The 22,534-nt window shown below is 41.2% G+C and overlaps 2 protein-coding genes across 9 annotated transcripts in view; one reads left to right on the top strand and one right to left on the bottom strand.

The window, feature by feature from the left end:
* Positions 1–1,106: 1,106 nt before the first annotated feature.
* NOL8 (nucleolar protein 8) lies at positions 1,107–12,042 on the bottom strand. 5 transcript variants are annotated; one of them, XM_088062084.1, is made up of 18 exons: positions 11,914–11,929; positions 11,571–11,697; positions 11,288–11,471; positions 11,091–11,153; positions 10,188–10,266; positions 9,750–9,897; positions 8,768–8,836; positions 6,545–8,455; positions 6,132–6,248; positions 5,688–5,807; positions 5,274–5,358; positions 4,776–4,917; positions 4,193–4,276; positions 2,982–3,256; positions 2,645–2,771; positions 2,267–2,337; positions 1,489–1,571; positions 1,107–1,177 (listed from the first exon to the last, which is right to left on the bottom strand). In XM_088062084.1, the coding sequence occupies exons 3-18, from the start codon at positions 11,424–11,426 to the stop codon at positions 1,124–1,126; spliced, it is 3,567 nt and encodes a 1,188-aa protein (XP_087918210.1). In that variant the 5' UTR covers positions 11,427–11,471; positions 11,571–11,697; positions 11,914–11,929; the 3' UTR covers positions 1,107–1,123. The 5 variants fall into 5 exon arrangements, with proteins under 5 accessions (XP_087918210.1, XP_087918208.1, XP_087918209.1 ...); XM_088062082.1 differs by having other exon boundaries at positions 4,776–4,920; XM_088062083.1 differs by lacking the exons at positions 11,571–11,697; positions 11,914–11,929 and adding an exon at positions 11,952–12,042 and having other exon boundaries at positions 4,776–4,920.
* Positions 12,043–12,102: 60 nt separating this feature from the next.
* CENPP (centromere protein P) overlaps positions 12,103–22,534 on the top strand; it is a 111,670-nt gene continuing 101,238 nt past the window's right edge. Inside the window, exons 1-6 of one of the 4 annotated variants that reach the window (XM_088062090.1) lie at positions 12,103–12,748; positions 13,894–14,042; positions 14,480–14,637; positions 14,992–15,080; positions 17,264–17,412; positions 22,390–22,486. In XM_088062090.1, coding sequence (XP_087918216.1) covers positions 13,906–14,042; positions 14,480–14,637; positions 14,992–15,080; positions 17,264–17,412; positions 22,390–22,486 — 630 coding nt within the window. In that variant the 5' untranslated portion in view covers positions 12,103–12,748; positions 13,894–13,905. Of the gene's footprint in view, positions 12,749–13,775; positions 13,793–13,887; positions 14,043–14,479; positions 14,638–14,991; positions 15,081–17,263; positions 17,413–22,389; positions 22,487–22,534 lie in introns of those variants that run through there. The other 3 variants (XM_088062088.1, XM_014251586.2, XM_088062089.1) reach the window with 3 other exon arrangements.

The following is a 22,534-nucleotide window of genomic DNA, read 5'->3' on the forward strand; positions in this document are numbered from 1 at the left end:
CCAGAGGAGACGGCGGTGTTCCTCAACGCGACGACGGGAGCAGAAGGCGGACAGGAGCAGGGCTCACGCAGGGCTGACCAGGGAGTAGCACCCTCATGGCTCCGGGCATGTCCTGCAAATTCCCCACACCCTTCTTCCCTCCACCGAGAGACAGGACCAGCACCTCGAGGACACCGTGTTATTCCTGCACAGGCACTCGGCGCTGACAGCCGCCATGTGCGACAGGGAGCAGGAGGGCTCTGATGGCAGGGAGCCAGGTGAGGGCAAAGCAGCCCCTCCCACAGCCTGGCCCAGGGGCTGTCGGGGTGGCCAGCGTGGGGCCCAGAGCAGAGGCCAGGGGAGGCAGGAGCCAGGCCAGTGCTGGGAGCCTCCTTCCTCCTCAAGTGGGGCCCAGCTGGGCCAGGGGGCAGCTGTTGGGAGCCCCGTGCCCGCAATGGCCGCTGCTCTCCAAGGCCTCCAGCCCTGCCCATCAGCCAGGCACGCAGGCAGGGACAGAGCAGCCCTTGGGGCCGATGGTGCGGGCTGAGAGCCCCACAGAGCTGCTCATGCCCGCTGCCATTGGCTCTGTCCCCTGCAGCATGCGTGTTGTGTGGTTGTGTAGAGGCCGACCCCTGTGCTTCCCCAGGCCCTGGCAAGCGCCCCTGTGCTGCTCCTGCATTGCCCAGGGCACCCGCGGGCGTTGTTCGCGCCTGAGAGCGACCAGAACCAGTGGGGAGTGTGACAGCTCTGTTGCTCTGGGCTCGGCTGTCAGGCCAAGCCCCCTGGGCAGGGGGCAGTGTCCTTTTGGGCTTGGCAGAGCCCGTAGGCTCCTGGAGGGCTGGGGGCACTGCTCCGGCCCAGCCTGGCCCAGGCCTGGGAGGCCTTTGACATTGCTGATTGCCCTCACAGCCTCGTGGGCTGAGCCGGAGCTCAATGGCCCCAGCCTGACCGGACAGTCAGGACTGGAGCCTTCCCGTGGCTCCCTGGAACACGAGAGCATCAGCTCTCTGTTTCCAGCTTGGAAACACTGCCTAACCGGGTTTGCCAGTATATTTTCTTGTTAGATCCTTGAAAGGATTTAAAAGGTAATGTTGTTTGGTAACTTCTTTAAGGAAGAAACAATAAAAGCTGCTGATCTGTAAATTTATTTTTTTGCTCTCACTTTTCTTTTGGCATCCTTGTGCTTCTTCCAGCATTCCTGAAAATAATGAAAAGTCCACATATTATCAGAAGTCTCTAAATTCACTGTTTCTCTTAAATACATCCCTTACATCTAGTTAGCTAGCTGCTCCTGTAACAGAGAGAGATGCAGTGGTTTACCTGGCTGGACATCACAACATCATGTTACACACACCAGTATACTAACAACCTTTTGTTCCCTGACAGTTACAAAGCTTCAGGCTCTTCTGGAGGTCCTGAATTAATTTTGCATGCACATCCATAGCCGTGTTCCCTCCCCATGCTCAGCATTCAGCCACAGTTACCAGGGAACAGATGTTCCATACTCACCTCAAGCAATAATCTACGTCTGTCTTCCCAGCCCTCTTTTTCTTCATTGAGCTCTACAGATCTACAAAATAACTTTGGGCCCTCTGCACAAAACAAAACACAACACCAATCAATAGGGTTCAACCCTTCTGATTCTGCTGCTGCTCCCAACAATCATGAACAACACAACAGTCATGTCAGAAGCTCTATTCTTCACGTCCCTCCTATTCTCTTGCCCCCCACCACATGTCGACTCCAACAGAAATGTTCCCTACTGCAGCCTGGTGTACTAAGAAAAATGAAAGGCAGCAGCTGTCTCCCTGAACATGCTGAAATCTAAATTGCAGTGAAACAGCAGCTCTTGCATTAAATGCTCAGCAGCAGGATCCCACAGCTGCCCCCAGAAGTGCTGCCTGCCAAGGGCTGACATCTCCATTCTAACACACCCTGAAAATCAGACGGGCTGGAAGACTGCAGTACACTAAGATTATATAAATGCCTGAAAGGATCCAAAATGTTCTGTAACCTGTCTAGTGACTATTTTTTTGCTAAGCTCTACAAGTTCCTATAGCTATGAGGCAATTATCTGAAAGAAAAGAAAGGCAGAAAGCTGCTCAGCCTTTATTTTTTACCAGGACTGTCTCATGGGATCTACCACAACTTTGACCACAAGTAAGGATGGCAAATTTTGACTACAGAGCATTCATAACCGGGAAGCATTTTTTCCTCCTTACTCAAGTCCAGTAAGGGTTCAAAAGGGAAAAATATACAAAAGGGGACTGAAGAAGTTGTGTCTTACCTCTTAAGCGTTCGTCATCTTTGGAGAAGAAGAAAACTCTAGCTCTTTCTGTGCATGGTAGAGAAAGAAACCTAGACAAGTACAAAGGGGTTTTAGCATGCTAAAAGGTCCTATCAAATGCCATGAGCACAAGTTAGAGCTGTAGTGCCTCAGAGAAATGGTGTACACGGAAGAGCTCTACTCCATAGTATGCAAATAAAGCCTTCTATTAAGAAAACCCCACTTTTTTACAAGAAAATTGACTATGTCTTTGCCTTTTGGCTTTCATTGCTCAGAGGTGTGCAGTGTCAGTTTCCCATTTTCTCAGTGCTGCCATTAATATTCCCACAGCATCCAACTACTACAGCCAAGCAGACAACAAATACAAATGGAACTTGCCTTTCTTGGTCCTTCTCAATTTCTGATGTCTCAGGCTCATCATCACCCTCAGAACTGCTGTCTTGGAAATGTGGATCTTCTTGCCACGTGACTTTTAGCGGTTTTATTGTTCCAAGTACGTAAGGCTCTGCAAAACCAGCACCAAAAAGAAAGAGAAGTCAAAACTAGATTATTTTTCTACTTGCCAGGAAGAATTCCTCTTTTATAGTGAAATATTTACACTGGAGAAGACAGATTTGGGAAGGATAGAATCTTCTCCTCCCTGATTTTCTGAGCTGTAGCTCTGCTCCAGGATTTTCCACTTTGTTCTAGGCATCTCTTGCACGTTTCGCCTTACCTTCTTTGATGCCCAACTCCTCTGTGTCTCCAAAAAAGGAAAACTTGAAAGCACTCGACTCCTGAGTTCTGTCGTTTTCAGGCAAAGGTCCCAGACGTTCGTCTGGGGCAGAGTCCTGTGCATCCTCTTTGTCCCAGGGTATTTCCACTGTCTTTTCTGGCTTATTCTTTGATGATCCAAACAGGTCTTTTAAATCAGCAGCAATATCATAATAGACTTTTTCAGACACCTGAGGTTGTGTCTCACTCTCTTCTTTCTTCTTCCTTTTGGCTTTTCTGAAATGAGATTGTTTAAGGATAGCAACTCAGCACACGGCCTTTTCAAAGACAGCTTCCCTAAGAGCCACCTTGCTCTTCATGTCTCCCTAAAGGTATCCAAGCCATTAAGGATTGGTTCACTTTCAAGGGTAAGCAGTGGGGAAACAGCTGATGCTGGAGTCTAAAGGCAGGAATGATTATCTTTTTTAGTTAGCTATGTCCTTAAGTGACGTTTCACTTAATACACAGTAACATAGAAATCAAGGTATTTAGCACAGATTTCTTATGCTTTTCTCACAGACCTGCAAATCTCAAAGTCCCTGAATTGACCTTTCTCATGTTCAGTGTGGTCAGAAAATCGCATGCAGAAAGAAGATGGATTAGAAAGGAAAGATGACACTACATGCTGGTTTTAGTGGTGACAATTCCTATACTATGTTTATGGATGCTAACTATGAGCAAAAGCAGGGAGCACAGTGCCTGTGGAAAAGCAGGCCACATAACTTTCTCAGTCTCACCAGAGAAAGTGGCCTGGGAAATCCTAAGGTGGAATTAAAACAATCCTCAGAGACAGAAGACAGCCTTACAGGTGCTGTTTGTCAGTTCCTTGCTTTCTTGCAAGAGAAGGTCGAGGGGTGGTGTACCCCGCTGACCAATGATGGTGATGTGTTAGTTTACTAACCAGTAAGAGTTTTACCTTTCTGTAGTTTCACGTATTGGTCTATAAAAGAAGATCTGAGGTAATAAACTTTGCTCTCCTGTTCAACTCACAAGAGAGTTTGTATTGTTCTTCTCGCCGTTCCCAACAGAGTGACGTATGTTGATTTTAGCAACCACAGTGAGAACTAAATTAAAATCAGAGCAATCTGCATAATTTCAAACTCAGTCTGTTGCTATAACCATCTTTCTATGGGACACAACACCACAATTCTAGTTACCAAGCTGTAACAATACCTCTCCTTTTTTGTAGCACTTGGTTTCCTTTCAAAAACTGCATGGTCCTCTCTTGTTGGATCATAACGGAGGGCATTAATGTCTCTATAAAAACAGAAAGGAACAGAAACACCATTGTACATTCTAAATGCCAAACTGAAAGCTACCTCTAACTTTTACAGACAGACTGGAATTCACATTTACCAAAAAAGCTCCAAACTGATCCAAAATGTAACTGGCAGTTAGAAAGCATCCTCTAGTCAGTGTTTGGGTCAGGAAACATAAACTGAAGTGCATTTCATCAAATCGTGATGTTTCAGATAAAACACAACCCTCACTTGTGTGTTATGCAGTGAGTTTATACCTGCATCTGATAATCTCTTGAGGAACTACATAAATACAGCTATCCATATAGATGTGGATATATTTCTTCTAGTACAAACAATCCATAAATTCAAATAGTCCAAAAGGAGCAAAAAACCCAAAACAACACACAGAAACCCTTTATGCCCATCTTCCAAAATTCAAAATTTCAGGGTCTTCCTTCCTAAAAAGCCTTAGCCTTCCTAAACCTCCTTCTTTACTGACAGTGGGTGATTCATACTTGAATTTCTTCACACTCGTGGCTGTTTTATTTGGCTTGGGCTGCTCCAGGTTGATATTCAGGAGGCTTCCCAGTATTTCCAGATTTTTCTTTTTCTCCGCAGCAAGCTCCTCTTCTTCATCTGCCTTCAGGCTGTTTGTCTCTGCTAAGAGAAAAATAAATACATTCTATTTTCTCTGCTAAGCCAGTAATGTGGGATGCATAACATTTACTACAGTACTAGACAAGCTCACATGTATGAACACATCACTTCCTTTATCTTGAAGCTACTTAAAGGTTTTCTGCCTTGCACTGTAGAAAGCCTTTCATTAGAAATGCCATAGGCATCTATTTCATGGCAAAGTCATAACATTTATTGAATCTGTTCCCTGCTTGCATCACACAAATGTGCAGCTCCCCTGCTGCTGACAGACGCTTTACACAAGATCCTAGTAAAGCAAGAAAGGCTGTTGAAAGGCTCTGTGCCTACCAGTAACCAGGAAATATGATCAGCTTTACCTTCTTCCTCACTGTCACTCTCAAGGAATCGAGCATCCATCCGGAATCTTTCATCGGTGCCAAAGCGGGACTGCAGCTGCAGGAGCTGAACAAATGAAACAGATGCTATTTAAGCACCGGAGAAGAAAATTATCATTCAGTAACTTTTTTTTTTATTATTATAACAATGGCAACGTACTCTTTACCTTCAGCTTTTGATGCCTTTTCCGGTAATTTCTTTGTATACAAAGATGACAGTGTCAAAGAAACTCCTCCCACTTCCCACCACACATTATGTCCTTCCTTTAAGGGAATTCTATTTTAAGTTCATAAAGATCATATTCAGCAAGAATGAAATGATATAGGTAATGTTCTTCTGAAGTGGTGTTATGGAGACCTACAGGAAAACTAAATTACAATAATGGCTTCACTCACTTTTTCACCAGCTTTGCCTTCAAACTGAGGCTTAATTTTGAATCGCTCATCGTCCGTATCCTCTTGCTCATCTTCACTGCTATCAAACAGTCTGCCCGAAGGTTTGGGAGCTGACTTCTCCTTTGTTACATGAACAGAAAAGAAAAGCAGCTGTTCACATAAATTTGAGATTGTAAATCAGTACCAACTTTGTTTGTCTGCTCTCCAGTTTAGCTGAAAAAGCAAATTTCTTGCACAACCAGCTCTCTTCCTGATCCATGTGCTTCAAATCTTACCTTGACCACACACCTTGTACAATTCTGCTTTACAGTTATGACTACTCAGTTTTGCCATAGGCAAAATACCCATGCAAAGGGAAACTCAGGTGTTAATATATGAGATAGTTCGGTATAAAAATTCAGCTTTCTGATTATGTCATACTGATTTTTTCCCAGTAGCACTTACTTCTCCATGCATATTTCCCAGACTTGCATCTTTTTTCAACATCTCATCCACTTCAGCTTCGTCTTCCACATCAGAATTGAAGATGATGTGTTTGTGCTTTCCTGCTGGCTCCCTATCCTAGGAAAGAGTCAACTGTCAAGTCAAACATACCAAATACCTGGTGCACTCAGACATGACAATCTGAAAGACATTTCCATGACACAAAAAGGGGAATCTGCTATTCCTCTTGCAACTCTCCAGGTATTCCAGGGAGGAGGTATCTAGCATTTTGTATACTCTCAAAAGAAAACTGACAATGTCATCAGAAATTCCATTTGAATTTGAATCCAATTATGATTTTAAAACATCTTACTCCATACATATTAATTACCCTCTTCCTTGTACTGTGGACTATTCAGGTAATTTGTAATTACCAGATTTGAAAGAGCTCCTTGAATGAGTTTCTTCTGTAATTCCCTCTCTCTGTGTCTCTCTTCCAGAGCTGCCAGCCTCCTCTGGTTGTCCTGGAGCTGTTTTTCTAGTGTACTGGGCTCCTTTGAGGCAACAGCACGAAGACAAAGCTCCTCATCTTCCAGAAGGCTTGTGTTCCCATTCCCACCTTTATTATCCTCACATTCTGGACTTTTTTTGCTTGTATTCCTCTTTAATGTTTTGGAAAGCAGTTTTGGACTCTTCAGCTGTCGTTTAACATGTTCCTGGGCCCCTGCAGCATCACTGTCCATGTCACTGCTTCCACCACCCTGGTCAGTACCAGCAGCAGCAGCTCTGTGCTCTGAATTTTGGTCTTGCAGAGAACTCACAACTTTGTTCTTCCCTTGCAAATGAGGCCTGGAACCAGGTTGAAGTCTCTGACCTGCTGAGGAGGCAGCAGCTGAGAGCTCCTCATGCTGTTCACAAGGCACTTTCTCTGTCTTTTTGCTGCCGACTTCAAGTGAACAGAAGGGATGGTTCTTTGGCTGATTTTTAGATGACTCCTCCCCACAGTAATATTTACAAGCTTCAAGTCCTAAACTTTCTACAGACTTCTTCTTTAACCCAGTGCTGTCCTTACTTAACTCTTTTATATGAAGGGACCCCATTCCTCTGAAGGGCTGATACTTCAAATGTGAATTATTTTGTCCCTTGGAGCCTTCCTTAGCAGCATCCTCCTCCCCTGCTATAATATCAGCCAGCACATCTTCAGGGCAGATGGGTTTTTTTTTAACTGCAAGATGAAATTTAGAAAGTTTTGATTTATTTACAGTATTATCCTTGGAATTATCTTCAATGCTGGACTGACAAGGAGTCTGTTCACTGCCTGACCCCTCTGCAGATGTCTCAGTGTTTTCCGTAGCCAATGCTTTTAAGCTCTCCAAGGTAAGGTCTAAGCGGTAACAGTTTCGCATCATGGACTCATAATCAGAGCCGATTTCAGACTCCCCTTTCTCAGACTCTGAACAAGAGCTGTCACTATCACGTGTCTCTGTTGTACTGCTGGCTGCTGAATTCTGCAAGGCAGCAATTCTGGATTTTTTAGTTTTCCCTTTTCTTTCAATGTGTTCATCTTTTAAACTGTGAGTTTTCAGTGAGGAGCCATTTACGATGCCACATTTTTTTTTACCTAATATTTCTTTTCTTTTCACCTTTCCTTGTTTAGAGTCTTCCAGAGTTTTACTTTCAGCAATAATTTCATCCGTATCTGCTGAATCATAATCATTATCACACTCCATAGTCTCTTTCTCTTTGTTACTTCCTTTCATAGCTTTCTTTGTGGCATCCAAATTGCTTAAAGACCAGTGGCTACTGTATTTTAATTCAAAATTATCCCCAACAATTTCCAAGTGCTCACTTTCAGTCTCAACACTTGTCTCAGCTTTCTGGCTTTCTGTCTCTTTCTTTACCATTGCTCTGATCTCCTCTTCAGAATCAATGTCACTATCAGAAACACTGCTATTAGTTTTGGCTGTAACTCCATTAGCATTGCTTTGATCTGATAATAAACCCCTCACTGATATTTTCCCATCCAGTCTCCTTGCTGGTGGCAATTCCAACTCCTCACTAGGTTTGGGTTTTGATCTTTGGCGGAGCTGTGGAGAGTCTGTGTGTTTTGGATGCGATGGGCACCCAGAGGACAGAGTTGCTCCATTCAGGGCCTCGCTGCCCAGCTGCCTCCGTTTTTCCGGTGGTTTCCTCATCCCAGGGAATTCCCCTCGCCTCTTCCTGGTCGCGCTGTCATCTCCCCCTTCCAGGTTCCAGGTGAGCTGGGATACAGGAGCTGCATGGGCCAGGTCTGGCTCCAGCTTCCTCAGGTTGTGGCAATACTTTGAGGGGTCATATTTCACCACGTTAGTCTGAGTTAAGGATTTGAAAGACCCCAATTCTTTCAGCAGACTCAGAGCTTTATGAACAGACTGAATTCTGCAGGAAAGGACAGTAAAAAATCCTTTTTCATGTCACGACCATAAGCCTTTAAATGACTGAATGCAGTGTAAAAGAACTATTCAAGTCACACAAACTTACTGCAGGATTTACTTGGGAGATTCACTAAATTAAGCCTGACAGAGCAGTAAAAATTAGAACTGTCAAGCAACTGTTTTTCCATATGACAAAAGAAGGAGGGGAATTGTGTTCAAGGCCAAACAATCAGAAAAGGATATTTTATTTTTTTGTTGATTCCTGAGGTGCAAGATGGGCAAGACTCTGCCAAATTTTCCAACTACCCATTTCTAAAAGAAAAGAAAAATAATCAGTGTTAAAAAAAGAGAGTGGAAGTAACTCTGGAATAAAACAAATATTTGTACTCGAATAACAAAAACACAAATAAAGAACCACATGTGACTAATTTTTTTTTTCTTTATTCTCTCTAGTGAACCCTACCATACAACTTGCCTAGGCTTCTTCTCAAAAACAAAACAAAACCAACCAAAAAACTAAATTTCAACAACCTACAAATAAAGAGTGATAATAAAGAACTAAATTTCTTTGCAAGTACTGTTTTTAATACAGGGTTTCTGGCTTATGAATTAACATTGGTACCTACAAAGACAGGATCACAATTATTTTGCTCTTTTCCCTCTTCTCACAAAAAAAAAAAATCCCTCCTAAACCATTCTGTGCTTAGCAAACAGCTTTGAAAACTTTGTGGTAAATACAAATTTTGTTGCCTAAATTTGCATGTTGAGTGATTTTATTCTTACCTTTGTAAGCATGTGCAGACCCTGATCCTGTGCTGAAGCCCATCCCCATCACCAAAAGTTATTATGTGGTGCATAGAAATAAGTCACATATTCCCTTTACAAGCTTTTAAGAGTGACACAACCATATTCCCAATATAAATGAGGAACAAAGCATTTCCTCATTTCACAAAAATTTCCATTTTTTTGTAAGCATTGAAATGAGCATTTCCTCATTTCAGAAGTAGACAATATGATCATGATTATTACCAGTCATTGCAAAAAATGACAGAAGCCTTCTCCATGTCTACACATGAGGTATTTCCTCAGAGTACTTTTCACAGCTTGGACTGTCACCCTTAATAATTAAGTTTCTTTACATAAAGCATAAATTTGACATGAATTCAGATGCAATGAGCTTTCTTTTTGTTGTTTTATTTCTCTTATATCTCTACCCCCACCATACCTTATGATCTGGCACCTCTGTACCTGGTACTGCTCTCATGTGGAAGTCCACAACTCCTGTCTCTTTCAGCGATTCCAACAGAGCCTTTTGGTTATTTCTCTGTGGTTTTTCCTTCTGCAGCTTTGCTTCCTCCCTCTCCATGGCCAGCCTGTAGCAGAAAGTACAACACACATAGAAAAAAGTGTGCCCAGAACTGGAGCTGGCAGAGATCCCTTCCCACCATACAGCAACCACTCACTACTCAGGGAATTAACACTCATCACCTCTGAGGGAATAATGATGCAAAATGTGTTACAGCATCAAACATAAATCAACAGCCCACAGAGTCTATAAAAACACAAAGAGTGTACAAGATGAAGTACTGTTGTAATATTACCAAATAAGCAGGAAGAAAAGTAGTTTTAGCAACAATGTGCATTCAAAAAGACTGATTTCTACCTGTGCAAAAAGCTTTCTTTGGCCAACTCAATTTGCAGTGTCCCCCCTTTCCATTTTGTTTTATTTAAAATTGATATGCCTGCAAAACAAAGAGATAGGAAATGAGTATTTTCTACATTGAAAAGAAAAAAAAAAGCACATCACAGACTTCACTAGGCCTCTTTCTATGGCAGCCTGAGGTTCCCTCGACATGACCTTATACCTGATTGCTCACTTGGCTTAGGGCTGTAACTGAAAGGACCAATATGCATATCTTCAACCAAAAGGTTCACATCCAAAACTGAAGTTCCCACTTCAAAAGTGCCTAATGGCAGCATTCCCCAGATCCAGGGGCACACTGCAAACAAAGCTTTACATCAGCTACTCTTCTAGGTTTCCTCTCACGTAATTCAGTTTCGGTGTTTCATAGACCTGATTAAAGCATTTGAAGCACATATCCTTTTCATAAAAGGCTGAGAACAAACAAACAGGGTGCCCAGAGAAGCTGTGGCTGCCCCATCCCTGGAAGTGTCCCAGGCCAGCTTGGACAGGGGTTGAAGCAGGCTGGGATAGTGGAAGGAGTCCCTGCCCATGGCAGGGGGGTGCAATAGGATGATCATTAATGTTCCTTCCAAGCCAGACCATTCTATGAGTCTCTGAAACTCACAAATCACCTACTTCAGTCACAAGGAATCTTTTCAATCTGCTCACAGCAATTTCTGAAAACTTCAGCAAAGCAATTTCCATAAAACTGCAGCTAAAAGAAAATAAAATCAACCTGACAAGAGAATGAAAAAGGCTCTACTGTGACCACAACTGGACATGACAACCTGAGATGAGTGACCAGCAATATAACTTGGCTCAAAAACATAACTAAGAAAAAAACAAAACAAAACACAACAAAAAAATACCCAAAGCACTTACACTTTCTCAGATCTGCATCAGAAATGTTGACACTGATGTAAGCAAAAGTTTTCGTAGGATTCCCTGATCAATGACAAACATTAAGTTAATTTCTATGTAGGTTCATCATTTCCTTTAAAACTAAATGTCTCCGAAGCAAAAATTCCATTTCATGCTCCAAATAGAAAAGCTTTTAAAAGATGAAAGAAAACTATTACCCTGATCATCTTTTCTGGTAATAATCTCTGCCTCCAAAACACGCCCAAACTTGCCAAATCTTTCTTCCAGCTCAGCCTTGGAAACCGTATGGCCAAGCCCTCCAACGTACAAGCGTCTGGAAACCTGTTCCTTCTCCATGCTGCGAAGTCAAGGCGTCAAACCCAGAACACACACTCTGTTCCTCTGCAAGGAAGCAAAACAGTTCAGTGACACTCACGGAAATTAGTGTGATTAGAATAACGGATCAGGGACAAATCAGCGCATTAAAAAGCCACGAAGAACCTTATGAGCAGAGCACTCCTTTGATTGGCAGTAGGTCACGCGCGCTGTCCCAGCGCAGCGATAGCAAACCCCGCGCTGCTGCAGGAAACCAGGGTTCAGGCGTCAGGGTTTCTTTAAAACCCTGGACCTGTATGCGCCAGAATAAGGGCAAAAGTCTCTTTACAATATAACCCCAGAGCCCCCTGTGGAGGGACCGCGAGCCGCCCACAGCCCAGCCCAGCCCAGCCCAGCCCAGCCCTGCCCGGCCCGGCCCGGCCCGACCCTCCCGGGAGATGCCGAGGGACCCCCGGCCTGAGGGGCGCCAGCCCCGCCACCCCCGGAGGTGTCCCCGGCCCGGCCTCACCGCCGCCATGTGCGAGCCCCGCAGTGCCACCACTTTACCTTCCCCCTCGCAACTCTTCCCAGCCCTCCCTCGAAAAAAAGGGTTCCGCCTCCTGGTGCCGCTGGATTCCGATCGGCTGCCGGGTTCTTGTTTCCGGCCGGTCAAGGGTGGTGGGCACACGGGGGCTGGGTCTTGTGGCAGCAGATGCTTTGAACTTGACTAACCGGGAAGAAAAGCAGGGCTGTTTTCCGGAAGACGTGAGCAAAAATTAACGTAAATAAGGGAACAGCCGACAAAGCAAGGCTTTTTTCTTTAGTTTATAATAAAGAACTCGGGAATTATCCCCCAACAGCCCTGTTATTGGACAGGGAGGGGAAGGAAGGCGCGGCCAGCACCTCCCGCTCGCGCAGCAGCTGTGGTAGCGCCCAGGCTCGTGGCTTGGCGCGCGGTTCGAAAAGCGCGGGGCGCGCGCGCTGGGACTGAGGGCTCCTTTCCTCTCTCGCGCCGGCTCCGACCTCTCACTGCCCTTCCCCTCAGCGCCGGCTCCCTCCGCTCCTCCCTCAGCGCCTGCTGTCCGCGGCTGTGGCGGCTGCCGGGGCTTGCGGAGCTCCCGACTGCGCTGCTTGGACACCCGTTCCGCCCCTGGGGCATCTGTGTCTCCTGCGAGCCTCGGCGCGGCTCAGCACCGGCTCCTCGGACGAGTCGCGATTTCGGCCTCGCCCTGAGTGGTCTGAAGGTCCGCAGGGAAGCAGCGGGCACAGAACGCAGCGTTTCGGTTCTCACAAGCGTTCCAAAGCGCTTCCCAGCTCCTCTTGTGGCAGCATAAAGTCAAATACTCGGGGGTGTAAACGGGCAGGTACGTAGAAATGTGAAAGCTGTGCTGTTAATGCACAAATATTTATAAATATATATGCGTATGATATATAATAGGAGAAATGTTTGTAAAAGTTTTGTTCTACTTGATTACAGAGCATTTTTTTCTAGATATAAGATCTTTGAAGTCGTAATTAGTGTTTGAGACTTCTGCAGCCTATTGAAATCCTTGAGTTTAAGTAGCTGTAAGTAGTTTGTCTTCTGTTACTGCTGTTAAAAGAGGGATCAGCTGACCTCGGGTAATATTCTGGTTGTTGTAATGTTTTTCTTTTTCACACCATAATCTTTATTATGACCGTGACTTTCTTCACTGTATCCAGTTCAAAAAAATCTGGTGTTGAGTGGATGGTTATGTAATTGTGTATACTTCCTTTATTCGTTAATTAAGTTTTTAATGCAAAGCGTGCTTTTGATGTTGTTTTCTTACGTGTGTTATAAAGGCACTGTTTCCTATGAAATAAATGAATAAAATTTTATTTCCACCTCTTTGCTTTTTACTGAACGATGTTAGTGTGAAACTTGCACATAGAGTAGGCGTGGTTTAAAAAACCACAAAACTAAATATTGGGCTTTTCCTTGCCAAAAATATTAGCACATTAGCTTTGATGTACATAATGTCTTTTACAGACTTCTGAATGTGTTGTAGCTAGGCTGAATGTCAGATTATTATTTTTCTTGAAAACTGTTTTGAGGCTTATGTTTTTAATTATTGGTGAAATGTCTTTGCAATTTGTGTCTCTTTATTGCTGTTTACTCTGAAGGCAGATTGTGTTAGGAACAGTGTAAGGAGCAGCTGTGCCTTGTCTGCTCAGGTGAGTCATTAGGTCAATTGGTCAAAGCTGGGTTCCATTTTTGTATCTGACTGCAATTGGTTTTCACCTGTGGAGCAGCTTGTTCTATTACAGCAAATGTAAAACAGCTGGATGCACTCCTGGATCAAATAATGACTAATTAAAAAGGTTCTTAAAGCCTTTGACTCCATTAGATACTGATTAAACTTCTGTCTCTGGAGACTGTGCAATGCTCTGTATCTCAAAATAATTGCCTAACGTTACATTTGTGTTTTTAAAAAACTGATTCCTTGTTTGTTCCTGAGAAAAATCCTTATTTTGTTCTTTGTAGTAACAGTGGTTCTGAGAAATGGACGAGAGCACTTTTCAAGCTTATGAAGAAGAAATCCAGGCACTGGAAGAAGAAATTAGGCTGTTGACAGAAAAGTATGAAGATATCCGACAAGAATCCACCTTCTTTTCTGAGGAGGAGATACTGAAGTCAATGTATGCCTTTTTATCATTTTTCCCATTTGTTAGATTAATAGGATTTCTTTGTCAAAATTGTTTGGGATAAGCTTTTGCCTCTGTGTTAGGACTTTCCCTATGTTGGTAAATGTAAATTCCTTGGATAAAATATGTCACTTAGATGAGTACAGGCATCTTAGTTCCCTTTTCTTGCATGTTTTTGCACATTTCTCAAAATGGACACTTCCACCTGCGTGCCTACCTGGCAGTGAATAGAAGGGTTTATGTAAGTTAGAATAGTTTACTGTTTCCAGCAATGTGATCTGCAACTTGACTCTTTCAAAACTGATTTGGGTCTGAAAACCATCAGACCCCATTACCAATGTCTTTTATTTACTGATATTGCTGTACTGATATGTTATATCTAGGTATTTCTAGGTATTTTCCCCTTTTGATTTTTTTTTTTTCCATTCTAGAAAATCATTCCAAAGAGAAACTCAGGGAGAAACCAGAGGACATGAATCTCCATCAGACCTGAAAGCTCAGCTTGAAAGTCTAGAAACAGATCTCTCATTTTTAATGGAGTTTACTGGGTTTCATTTCACAAGTCATTCCAAGAAAACAGTGGAAAAAAGTAAGTAATTTTGTGCCCTTTATTGAGCATACTGGTTGCAGGTCATCTGCAAACCTCTGTTCTAATTCACTGTTAGCTGAAAGACAATTACTTTAAAATACAATAGGATTTGGTTCATTGACAGAATATTTTCTGAGTAAATACTGTCCTTAATGGGAAAATGACAGACTGCTGCTGTGCTTTGCACAGAGGGAACGTGGAGTTAGTTGTTGGAGTTTTTTAACACTTTAAACTTCTTTACATGAGGAGTGGTAACAGTTGGTACTTTAAATATGACTTTATTTAAAGGAAGAAATGCAGTAGTCATTGAATCAAAGTGAAATTGATTATTTTGCTAACTTGATTTTATAACAGCTAAAGACAGGATGGTGCAGAAGCATAGATTATCAGGGAAGTGTTACTCCCTGTCTTTTCAACTGGAATTCCAGCTTCTTGAAATGCAGGTAAGGGTCAATGTATGTTTTTAAAAAAAAAAACTATAAAATAAAACTTCAAATGGGCAAATGTCAGTGCTTCCTTTTCCAGCTGAAATCTTCAACTGTTTAAGTTTCAGTGGGTTTTTTTTGGCTCTTTAACATTTGGACCCAACTTTGGAATCCCGTGTGCATCCAGGCGAGATAGTTCTGAAGGCCAGGTTTAGTGTTTAGCCACAAAATGGTTACCACAGAATTATTTAAGTTGGAAAATCTAACCTGCAGGATGCTCTTGCACTTGCTGTCCTTCAGCTATGCCAGGTGCCTGCTGGGCCCTTTGACCCAACTCAGCTTTGAAGTTGTTTTTTTTTAATTTAATGTGATGGGACTGAGAGTGAACAGTAAAGATGTCCTTCCTATTCTTTAGAAAAAACACATTATGAATTTGGGAATTATGAATTATGTGTTTTTATAATTATAAATTACAAAACTGCATTATGAATTTATGAATATTTATGCAGCCACGTGTGGATTTTATCCTTTGAAACTGCAAGAGTTCAGCTGAATGAGAAACCACTGAAGTCTATTTGTGACTTGAAACTTGTGGTCTTCATGATGCCTCTTTACATTTGCTTGTATAAAACTGCACTTGGAATGTTTCTTAGCTGCATCTCCTGCAGCATGATGATATCTTTTTGTGCCAGTGGGGCTCAGAGGGGTTACTCGGTGTTAAGTTTACTGCCAATGGTATTGGTGCTTAAAGCCATTACACCACTGAGTGGCAGCACTTGGCTGCCTAATGTCTAAAATTTGGGCTACTTTGAATGTTGATGAGAGGGAATACCAGGTGTATATATACTTAAAAATCCTCATTTCAGCTGTAAAAGTATAGTTTTGAGCTAATTTTTGCATGAATTTTTTTGTTTGCTAGAAGTACATGGTATGACATTAGCATGGACAAGGTAGTGCAGTTATAACCAGTTTCACCTGTCCTGAGGAGTAAAAGGTGACAGCTGTTTTTGGGAAGTGCCCAGCAGGTAACAGGTCTGTTGGTATGCAGCAGAAGATCAGGAATATTTTTTTTTCACACTGTTAACTGTAGCTATTTATTCTAGTAGTGAAGTCACCCTAGAGTTAACTCAGTTCCATGGTATTAGGAGAGAGGACATGGGCTTAAAAATCAGCAAAAACAAGTCTAAGCCTTTTGGGAAAGCAATCATTTAAATAGAGTTTCTTTCTTGCCCAGAGCTTTCCATTTAAATCTTTTTATTTGGCCTCACAATGGCATTTTGTTACCCACCCCCCCCCACTGGCAAACCAATCCCTTCAGAATGTGGTACATTAGCTTGTGACTTCTTGCAGCTTCTCCACACCTCCATCACCCTGTTGAACCTTGTGCTCTAAACCTAAAATGATTTTTTCCTGATGTTATTTAGTACATCCACTAGTCCCTGTAGTGCCTTGCTTTGCTTTTCCTATCTTGAGATTTCCATCTGATGGCAGTGTTAGCATGGCTTCTGTCCAAGCAGTACAGGGATTGCTGAGATGTGTGTGCAGTCCTCTCTTGTAATTCCCATTTGCTTGTAGTGACTTGGTGTAAGAAGTTTCAAGTGAGGCATTTCCTATGGTCTTCAAACCATGATTTTAAGCTTTTTCATTCACTGTTATCTAATCCATTACTTTGGTGTGTTCAAGAACGTGTAGAAAAGAGAATTAACTTATTTTGTGGCTTCATTTCTACTCTGACCAGTAGAAATGTTCTCATTCTTTAACAGTTTATTAGTTAATTTAGAATAATTTTATTATCCTGCACATATTTCTGAGTAACAGCAATTGTAAAAAAGGACAATATTTTGAGACAAAACTATAGGGTTTAAAATTTAAAAACCAGCCCAAAACTAACAGATAAAACCCCATATGTGAAATTTTTGATATATGTGGCAGCTAAAGGTTGTGTTGGAAAATGAGAAGAATCTTAAAGAAGTAGGATTGATGTTAAAGGATGTAATGACCCTTCCTTTATAAATATATAGTCTCTATGCTGACAGGCTTGGGTATTATTCCAAAAGCCTTGTGCGAATAATAATACTACTCTTAAAATGAAAGAAACTGTTCACACACACAAAACATAGTTTAAAAATTGCTATTTTAAGGATTATAGTACTTACCAGCATTTATAATTACCTTTTTCTATTTTTTTTATATGTAAACAGACATTTTTCTCCTTGCCAGAGAAACTTTTAAAATATTTTGTTGTTACTTCTCCAATCCAGAACAATGAGAAAGTGTCTGCCGTTGTTAGTGATCTCAGCATTATAATGGAATCCAGAGAAGATTCAAATGTGAGCAAGTTTGTTTCAAGGTAAGATGGAATTTTTTGCTCAAGGCAAGTTAATTGTTTGGAATATGAGATCCTAAATGCAGTACTGAGTTCTTATGTAAATTGCTGGCAGTCAGTGTCTTTATGTGATGTGTCCTGAGCCCAGCCTAAACACTTCCTATCCTTTATCTGTATCCTGAAAATGAAAGGCACATGATTTTCAAGATCTGGAAGGATCATTACAAATTCAGGTTAAACGGAGCCAGGCTTTGGATTATAGCGTGTTTTAGCTTTTTGAAGAGAAAGCTAACATGGTAATCTCAGCTACTGCACTTTAATTAATATAATTGTTCCTCAGATGTGTATGTAAGCTGCAGATGTGCAGTGTGGGTAATGCCTAAAGTGCATATCCAGAACCCCTCTCCAGTATTTGCCTGTTTCTGATTCTCAGTTCTCAATTCCTTTTCTCTTATTGGCATCAGGATTTATTTCACTAATATCTGAAAAGTATATAATTTAAAAACATGAAACAGTGTATTTGTACAATGGCTTAAGAAAATTAGCATACTAAAACTTAAATGTATAAATGAATGCTGTTTTTTTATTATTTTCTGGAGTATGCCAACTTCTTGTGGTAACATGATGAGTAAATGATCAAATTATTTGTCTGCAGTATTCCACTAAATTCTGCTAGCAAGCTGTTCTGAGAACAAATCCATTATCACTGAGCAGTTGATTTAATTCTTTTTGTTTGTTCCTTTTGTTTTCTGTTATTTTTTGGTCTTGGAGAGGGAGGGGATAGGCCCAACAGATGGGTGAAGGAAGAGGTCTATTGAGTTACCTCAGACTTCAGTAGACTACTGAAAACTGATTTTTTTACTTAAAGGCTTTGAGATTTCCATAAAAACCTACTAAAGGCCGTGGTGTAACTGGGAAGAACAGTTGATTGCTCTCAAGAAGTGGGATTTAGAAGAGGAAATTGCCCTGTTTTATTAATGAGTGTTTTATGACAGCAGAAGTGTATTGGAATTTAATAGTCACACTGGAAGGGAACGTGTTGAAGTAGTGGCAGACTTTATTTCATCCTGGCTAGAGCAATGCTGTCTTGTCCCTGTCTCTTCTCCTTTTTCACCTTGTCCCAGTAATAAATAAATACAAGTTTTTATGAATGATAGAAGTTGTCAACAAAGCAAGCAGTGCCTTCTTCTGAGCCTCCCTTTGCACATGCCACCTGTTGGCTTCGTGTCTGCAGATACCCTTGCAGCCACGTGGCTAATAGGATCAGTGGGGTCAGTAGGTTGAAAAATATGGGAAATTTGGGGGTGGGGAACAACTCCATTTTGTTCCCTTACAACACCTTCAAATTTCATTTTTCCAGTGTGCCACAGTGTGTGCTGGCAGTGCCTGTTTGAGAGCACCCTCTGCTCCATTGCCTGAGTTTGTGATGTCCCTTCAGGGCCTGTTTGCTCAATCCCCTTGTTGGGCTGCTCCTCATTTCTTTTTCCAAGTTGTAATCCCCTCATACCCAGTTTCAGACTTTCCCCAACTAGGCCTTTGTTCTTTAGTCTGTTCCTAAAATTCCTACCTCTTCCCTATTTTTCCCTCCATTCCTGACCAGCTGAATCTGGTCTGTTTTGTTCATTTTCAGCCTCCCTACCAATTTGTTTTCTCCTTCCGCTTCCTTGGCCCAGTCTTGCCAAATCCATTATCTAGTTCTGTTCTGTTTTGTCTCCTGGCTGGGATTTTTTTCCTCCTCAGTTTTCTAATTTTTTTTGGCTTTGTTTTTTTTTCATATTACGTGTCAGAAAATGCTCTTTAAGAGCAGCAAAATTAAAAATTTGGCATTCAGTTCCTGCTTTAGAAGAAAACAGAGGAATGCTAGAACACTTGAGCATTGTCTTTTTAAGTAAAGCAAAATTCAACAGTCTGCAGGTACTGCTGCTATATACAAATAGTACATCTCTATATAAGAGTTGTACATTTTAAAAAATGGATATATTTTTATAGAATTTCTTTAATAATTTGTGGCAATAGCAGATGCATGCAAATGGAATCACAATATTTGTCTTTTTTGTATTTCACTTGTGTTCCCTTGGCACTAGTTATCACTTAATGTTATACTTTACTAGTGTTGAGAATCACAACATCTAAAAAAAAACTCTTATTAGTCCTTTTTCCTTTTTTTGACTTGACACCCCATTAATTGTTGGGGGAGTTAACCTTTGCATGGATTACTCAGGCAAATAGAGATTTTAAGCAGTATGAAAATTGCTCTTTCTTTTTACTAACTAGTCAGAATCTGTAAGTCAGAGTGCAAGATTTAGTAAATATGCATTATATTAAATGCTGCATGGGCAAGGTCTCTTGCAAATGAAGTGAAGCAGGAATTCTGCCCCCAGCTTTGAATGGTGCTTTGGTTTTCTATGTTAATGTAGGAAGTCTTGCATTCTGCAGTGACTTAAAATAGATTTCTCCCTTAAAATAGGTAGAGGAACACATTAAAGGAGGCTTTACAACAGTTAGATTTCTTACATACTTCTGTGTTTTGCTGCTATTTTGTGAAAGTATGTTTGGATGAAGAGCCCATTTTAACCTAATTTTAAGAGCCCATGATTTTAACCTGACAGAGTTACTCTCTGCCTGAATATCCTTCTAGCTGGTTTTGGATGACTTCTCTGTAACATGGATGTTTGCGTTGGAGACAAGTGTTTTCTGTTCCACGTGGATTTTTGTAATGCTAAATTCTTTCAAAGTAAAAAGAAAAAAACAAACTTGAATTTTACCATCCACTCTCTTACTTCCTTGTTATTTTATACCATGTTTTCTTGGTATTTTAGCATTTAGTGTAGTTGACTTCAGCAGGAGGAATTAGGCTAATTTGGGCTAATTAGGAATTACTGTTTATGGGTAGATTCAATGCTGTGAGAGTTCACTGAACTGGTGCTCTTATACATTCTCTTACTCTTTTGCCTATATGGATCTACAGACAGCTATTCTTGCCAACAGATTCCTCCTTTCTAAACACTGAGTTCAGTTTTCTCTCTTGAAAGTGCTATGTGAGAAAAGTACATCCTCAGATACATTGCTTGACTAACTTCTATATTTGATACTGATTCTTTGAACTTCTATACAAAACTTTTTCTTTCTGTTGATGATCTAGCCTTGAAAATTTTCATCTGCTGCATCACCTAAACATTATTTTGAGTCAAAAAAAGAAATAAACTAAAAACAATGCTAAAACAAGGTCAAAATGTGGATATTTATAAAAATTGCCAAGTCCTTAAAAAATAATTTGAGTTTTGTAAAAAAGCTTTGTGTTACTCTATTCCACAAACAAGTGGAGATTGAAAAGGCCTGGTGCAGTTTGTGTGGAACCTGTTCTCCAGGCATGGAGATGTGGGCAGCTGTTACCAGGGATCCACAGTTCCTATGGAATGCGTAGACTTTGACATGTACAATTCAGAGTTGTGGTTAAAAACAGCTCCCAGACCAGAGCTAAGGATCTATTGTAAATCAGTGTTTCTGTGTTGTTCCAGGGACTCACTTTTCCCAGTGCTGCCAGCATTTTTTTCATCTTGGCCTGATTTTGTTGGCAGCTGTGACTACTGTGGTAACTTCCTTTAATGATGCTGTTCTTTCCAGGCTACGATAAAACTTGTTTGGCTTTTCTTTCACATTTTCAATATCTGAATGACCTTAATGTATTTTTTTCCCAGTTTCTTTATGCAACATGTTGAGGTCTGCTGTCCCTGTATATTAAATAGAGCTGGATTGGAGGCACAGTTCTCCCTGGGAAGGCTGAACTGACTTGGTAATCCAGTGCTGCAGCCATTCTGCAAATGCCTCAAGTCTCTGCTCTCAGCTGTTCTGAAAATCCAAAAAGAATCTAATCTCAAACAGAAAGTACGTTAGAAGTCAAATTTACATTAGAATTTAAATACTTTAATTTCCTGAAATATTCCCAGACATCAGGCAAGTATCTTCATCAGTCAGGGTTTGTGAACTTTTAAAATACTGTATTAGTAACCAAAATATTTATTTGTACTTCCAAAGCAGTGCTTGCCAGGTGTATTTTGATGATGGCTAATAGTCTGTGGCTTCATATCAACAATGACATGAATTCACCCTTATGGTTAAATAATCATGTTACTTCAGGTGTGGTGACATGTGGTTTTGGTGGAGTTTAACATTCTGGGTGCATTTGTTCAATGAAAACTGCACGCCCTTTATGAGCTTTTCCTCCTTTCCCCAACAGCCCTGGGTGTGTGGTTGGCTGGCTGACAGTTTGTCACCTTATAGTGTCTCTTTTCCGTTCTCCATCCTGATCCGTACTAGAAATCTAAAAAATAAATATTTATGTCTATCTTTTCTTCCCACTCTCACCCCAGCATAAGAAGGAACATGGTCCTGTGTTGGAGCAGGTCCAGAGGAGAGTTAGGAAGATGTTCAGAGGGCTGGAGCCCCTCTGCTCTGGAGACAAGATCACATCAAGATTTAACTGTCTAACAAAAGTTTTGGTTTAGATGCCCTGTGTGATCAGGCCTTCTTTTCTACTGAAGCTGCAATCTTGTTAATCTACTGTTAATCTTGAAAAGCTGCAGGTAACATGTCACGTAGAGTTAGTTGGTTAGGACAAAGATTTTGGGAATATTTGAAGGTTAGTGATACAACTTGGGTAATCTTACCAATTTGCAGGTCCAGATTTTACTATGCAACATCTTAGAATTTATTTAGAAAACAAGCTGAACAAGAATAAAATCAAGCTAAGAATTTGCAGGTGACTACTTTGTTCCCACGTTTTACACATCAGACTAACATGAGAAACACTGGTTTAGGAATGTGTTCTTTAACCTCTTTTTCAGTTATTGCACTCGGCTTTTTTCAGCTTTGTCATTCTTATTTTGGATCATTTCTACTTCATATTCAAACAGTATTAATTTTTTTTAAGTGTGAATTTTAGGCTATAGAATTGATATATCTGATTAGGACTGTGTTAAACAATATATTTTTGTTTTATAGCACTGAAGAACGTGGAGATCTTCTAACATTTTTCAGAAGCCTTTTAACCTATGCTGAGTGGCATGAGCATCGTAGACGGACCTTCCTGCATTTCAAGGTAGTGTCTATCAAGCCTTTATTTATTAGTACAGTATTTATTGCTTTA

This window comes from Pseudopodoces humilis, chromosome 13, assembly GCF_049639895.1.
Source record: "Pseudopodoces humilis isolate 2021_Gansu_Grassland_sample_001 chromosome 13, ASM4963989v1, whole genome shotgun sequence".
Classification (NCBI taxonomy): Eukaryota; Metazoa; Chordata; class Aves; order Passeriformes; family Paridae; genus Pseudopodoces; species Pseudopodoces humilis.

Bases quoted from the DNA above. Each gene is read 5' to 3' on its own strand.
- NOL8 (XM_088062083.1), bottom strand. From the start codon at position 11,426: ATGGAGAAGGAACAGGTTTCCAGACGCTTGTACGTTGGAGGGCTTGGC. The intron at 11,154-11,287 runs GTAATAGTTTTC...GTCATTGATCAG, and splicing joins TACCAGAAAAGATGATCAGG to GGAATCCTACGAAAACTTTT. The intron at 1,178-1,488 runs GTGAGTATGGAA...CATTATTTTCAG, and splicing joins GACGTAGATTATTGCTTGAG to GAATGCTGGAAGAAGCACAA.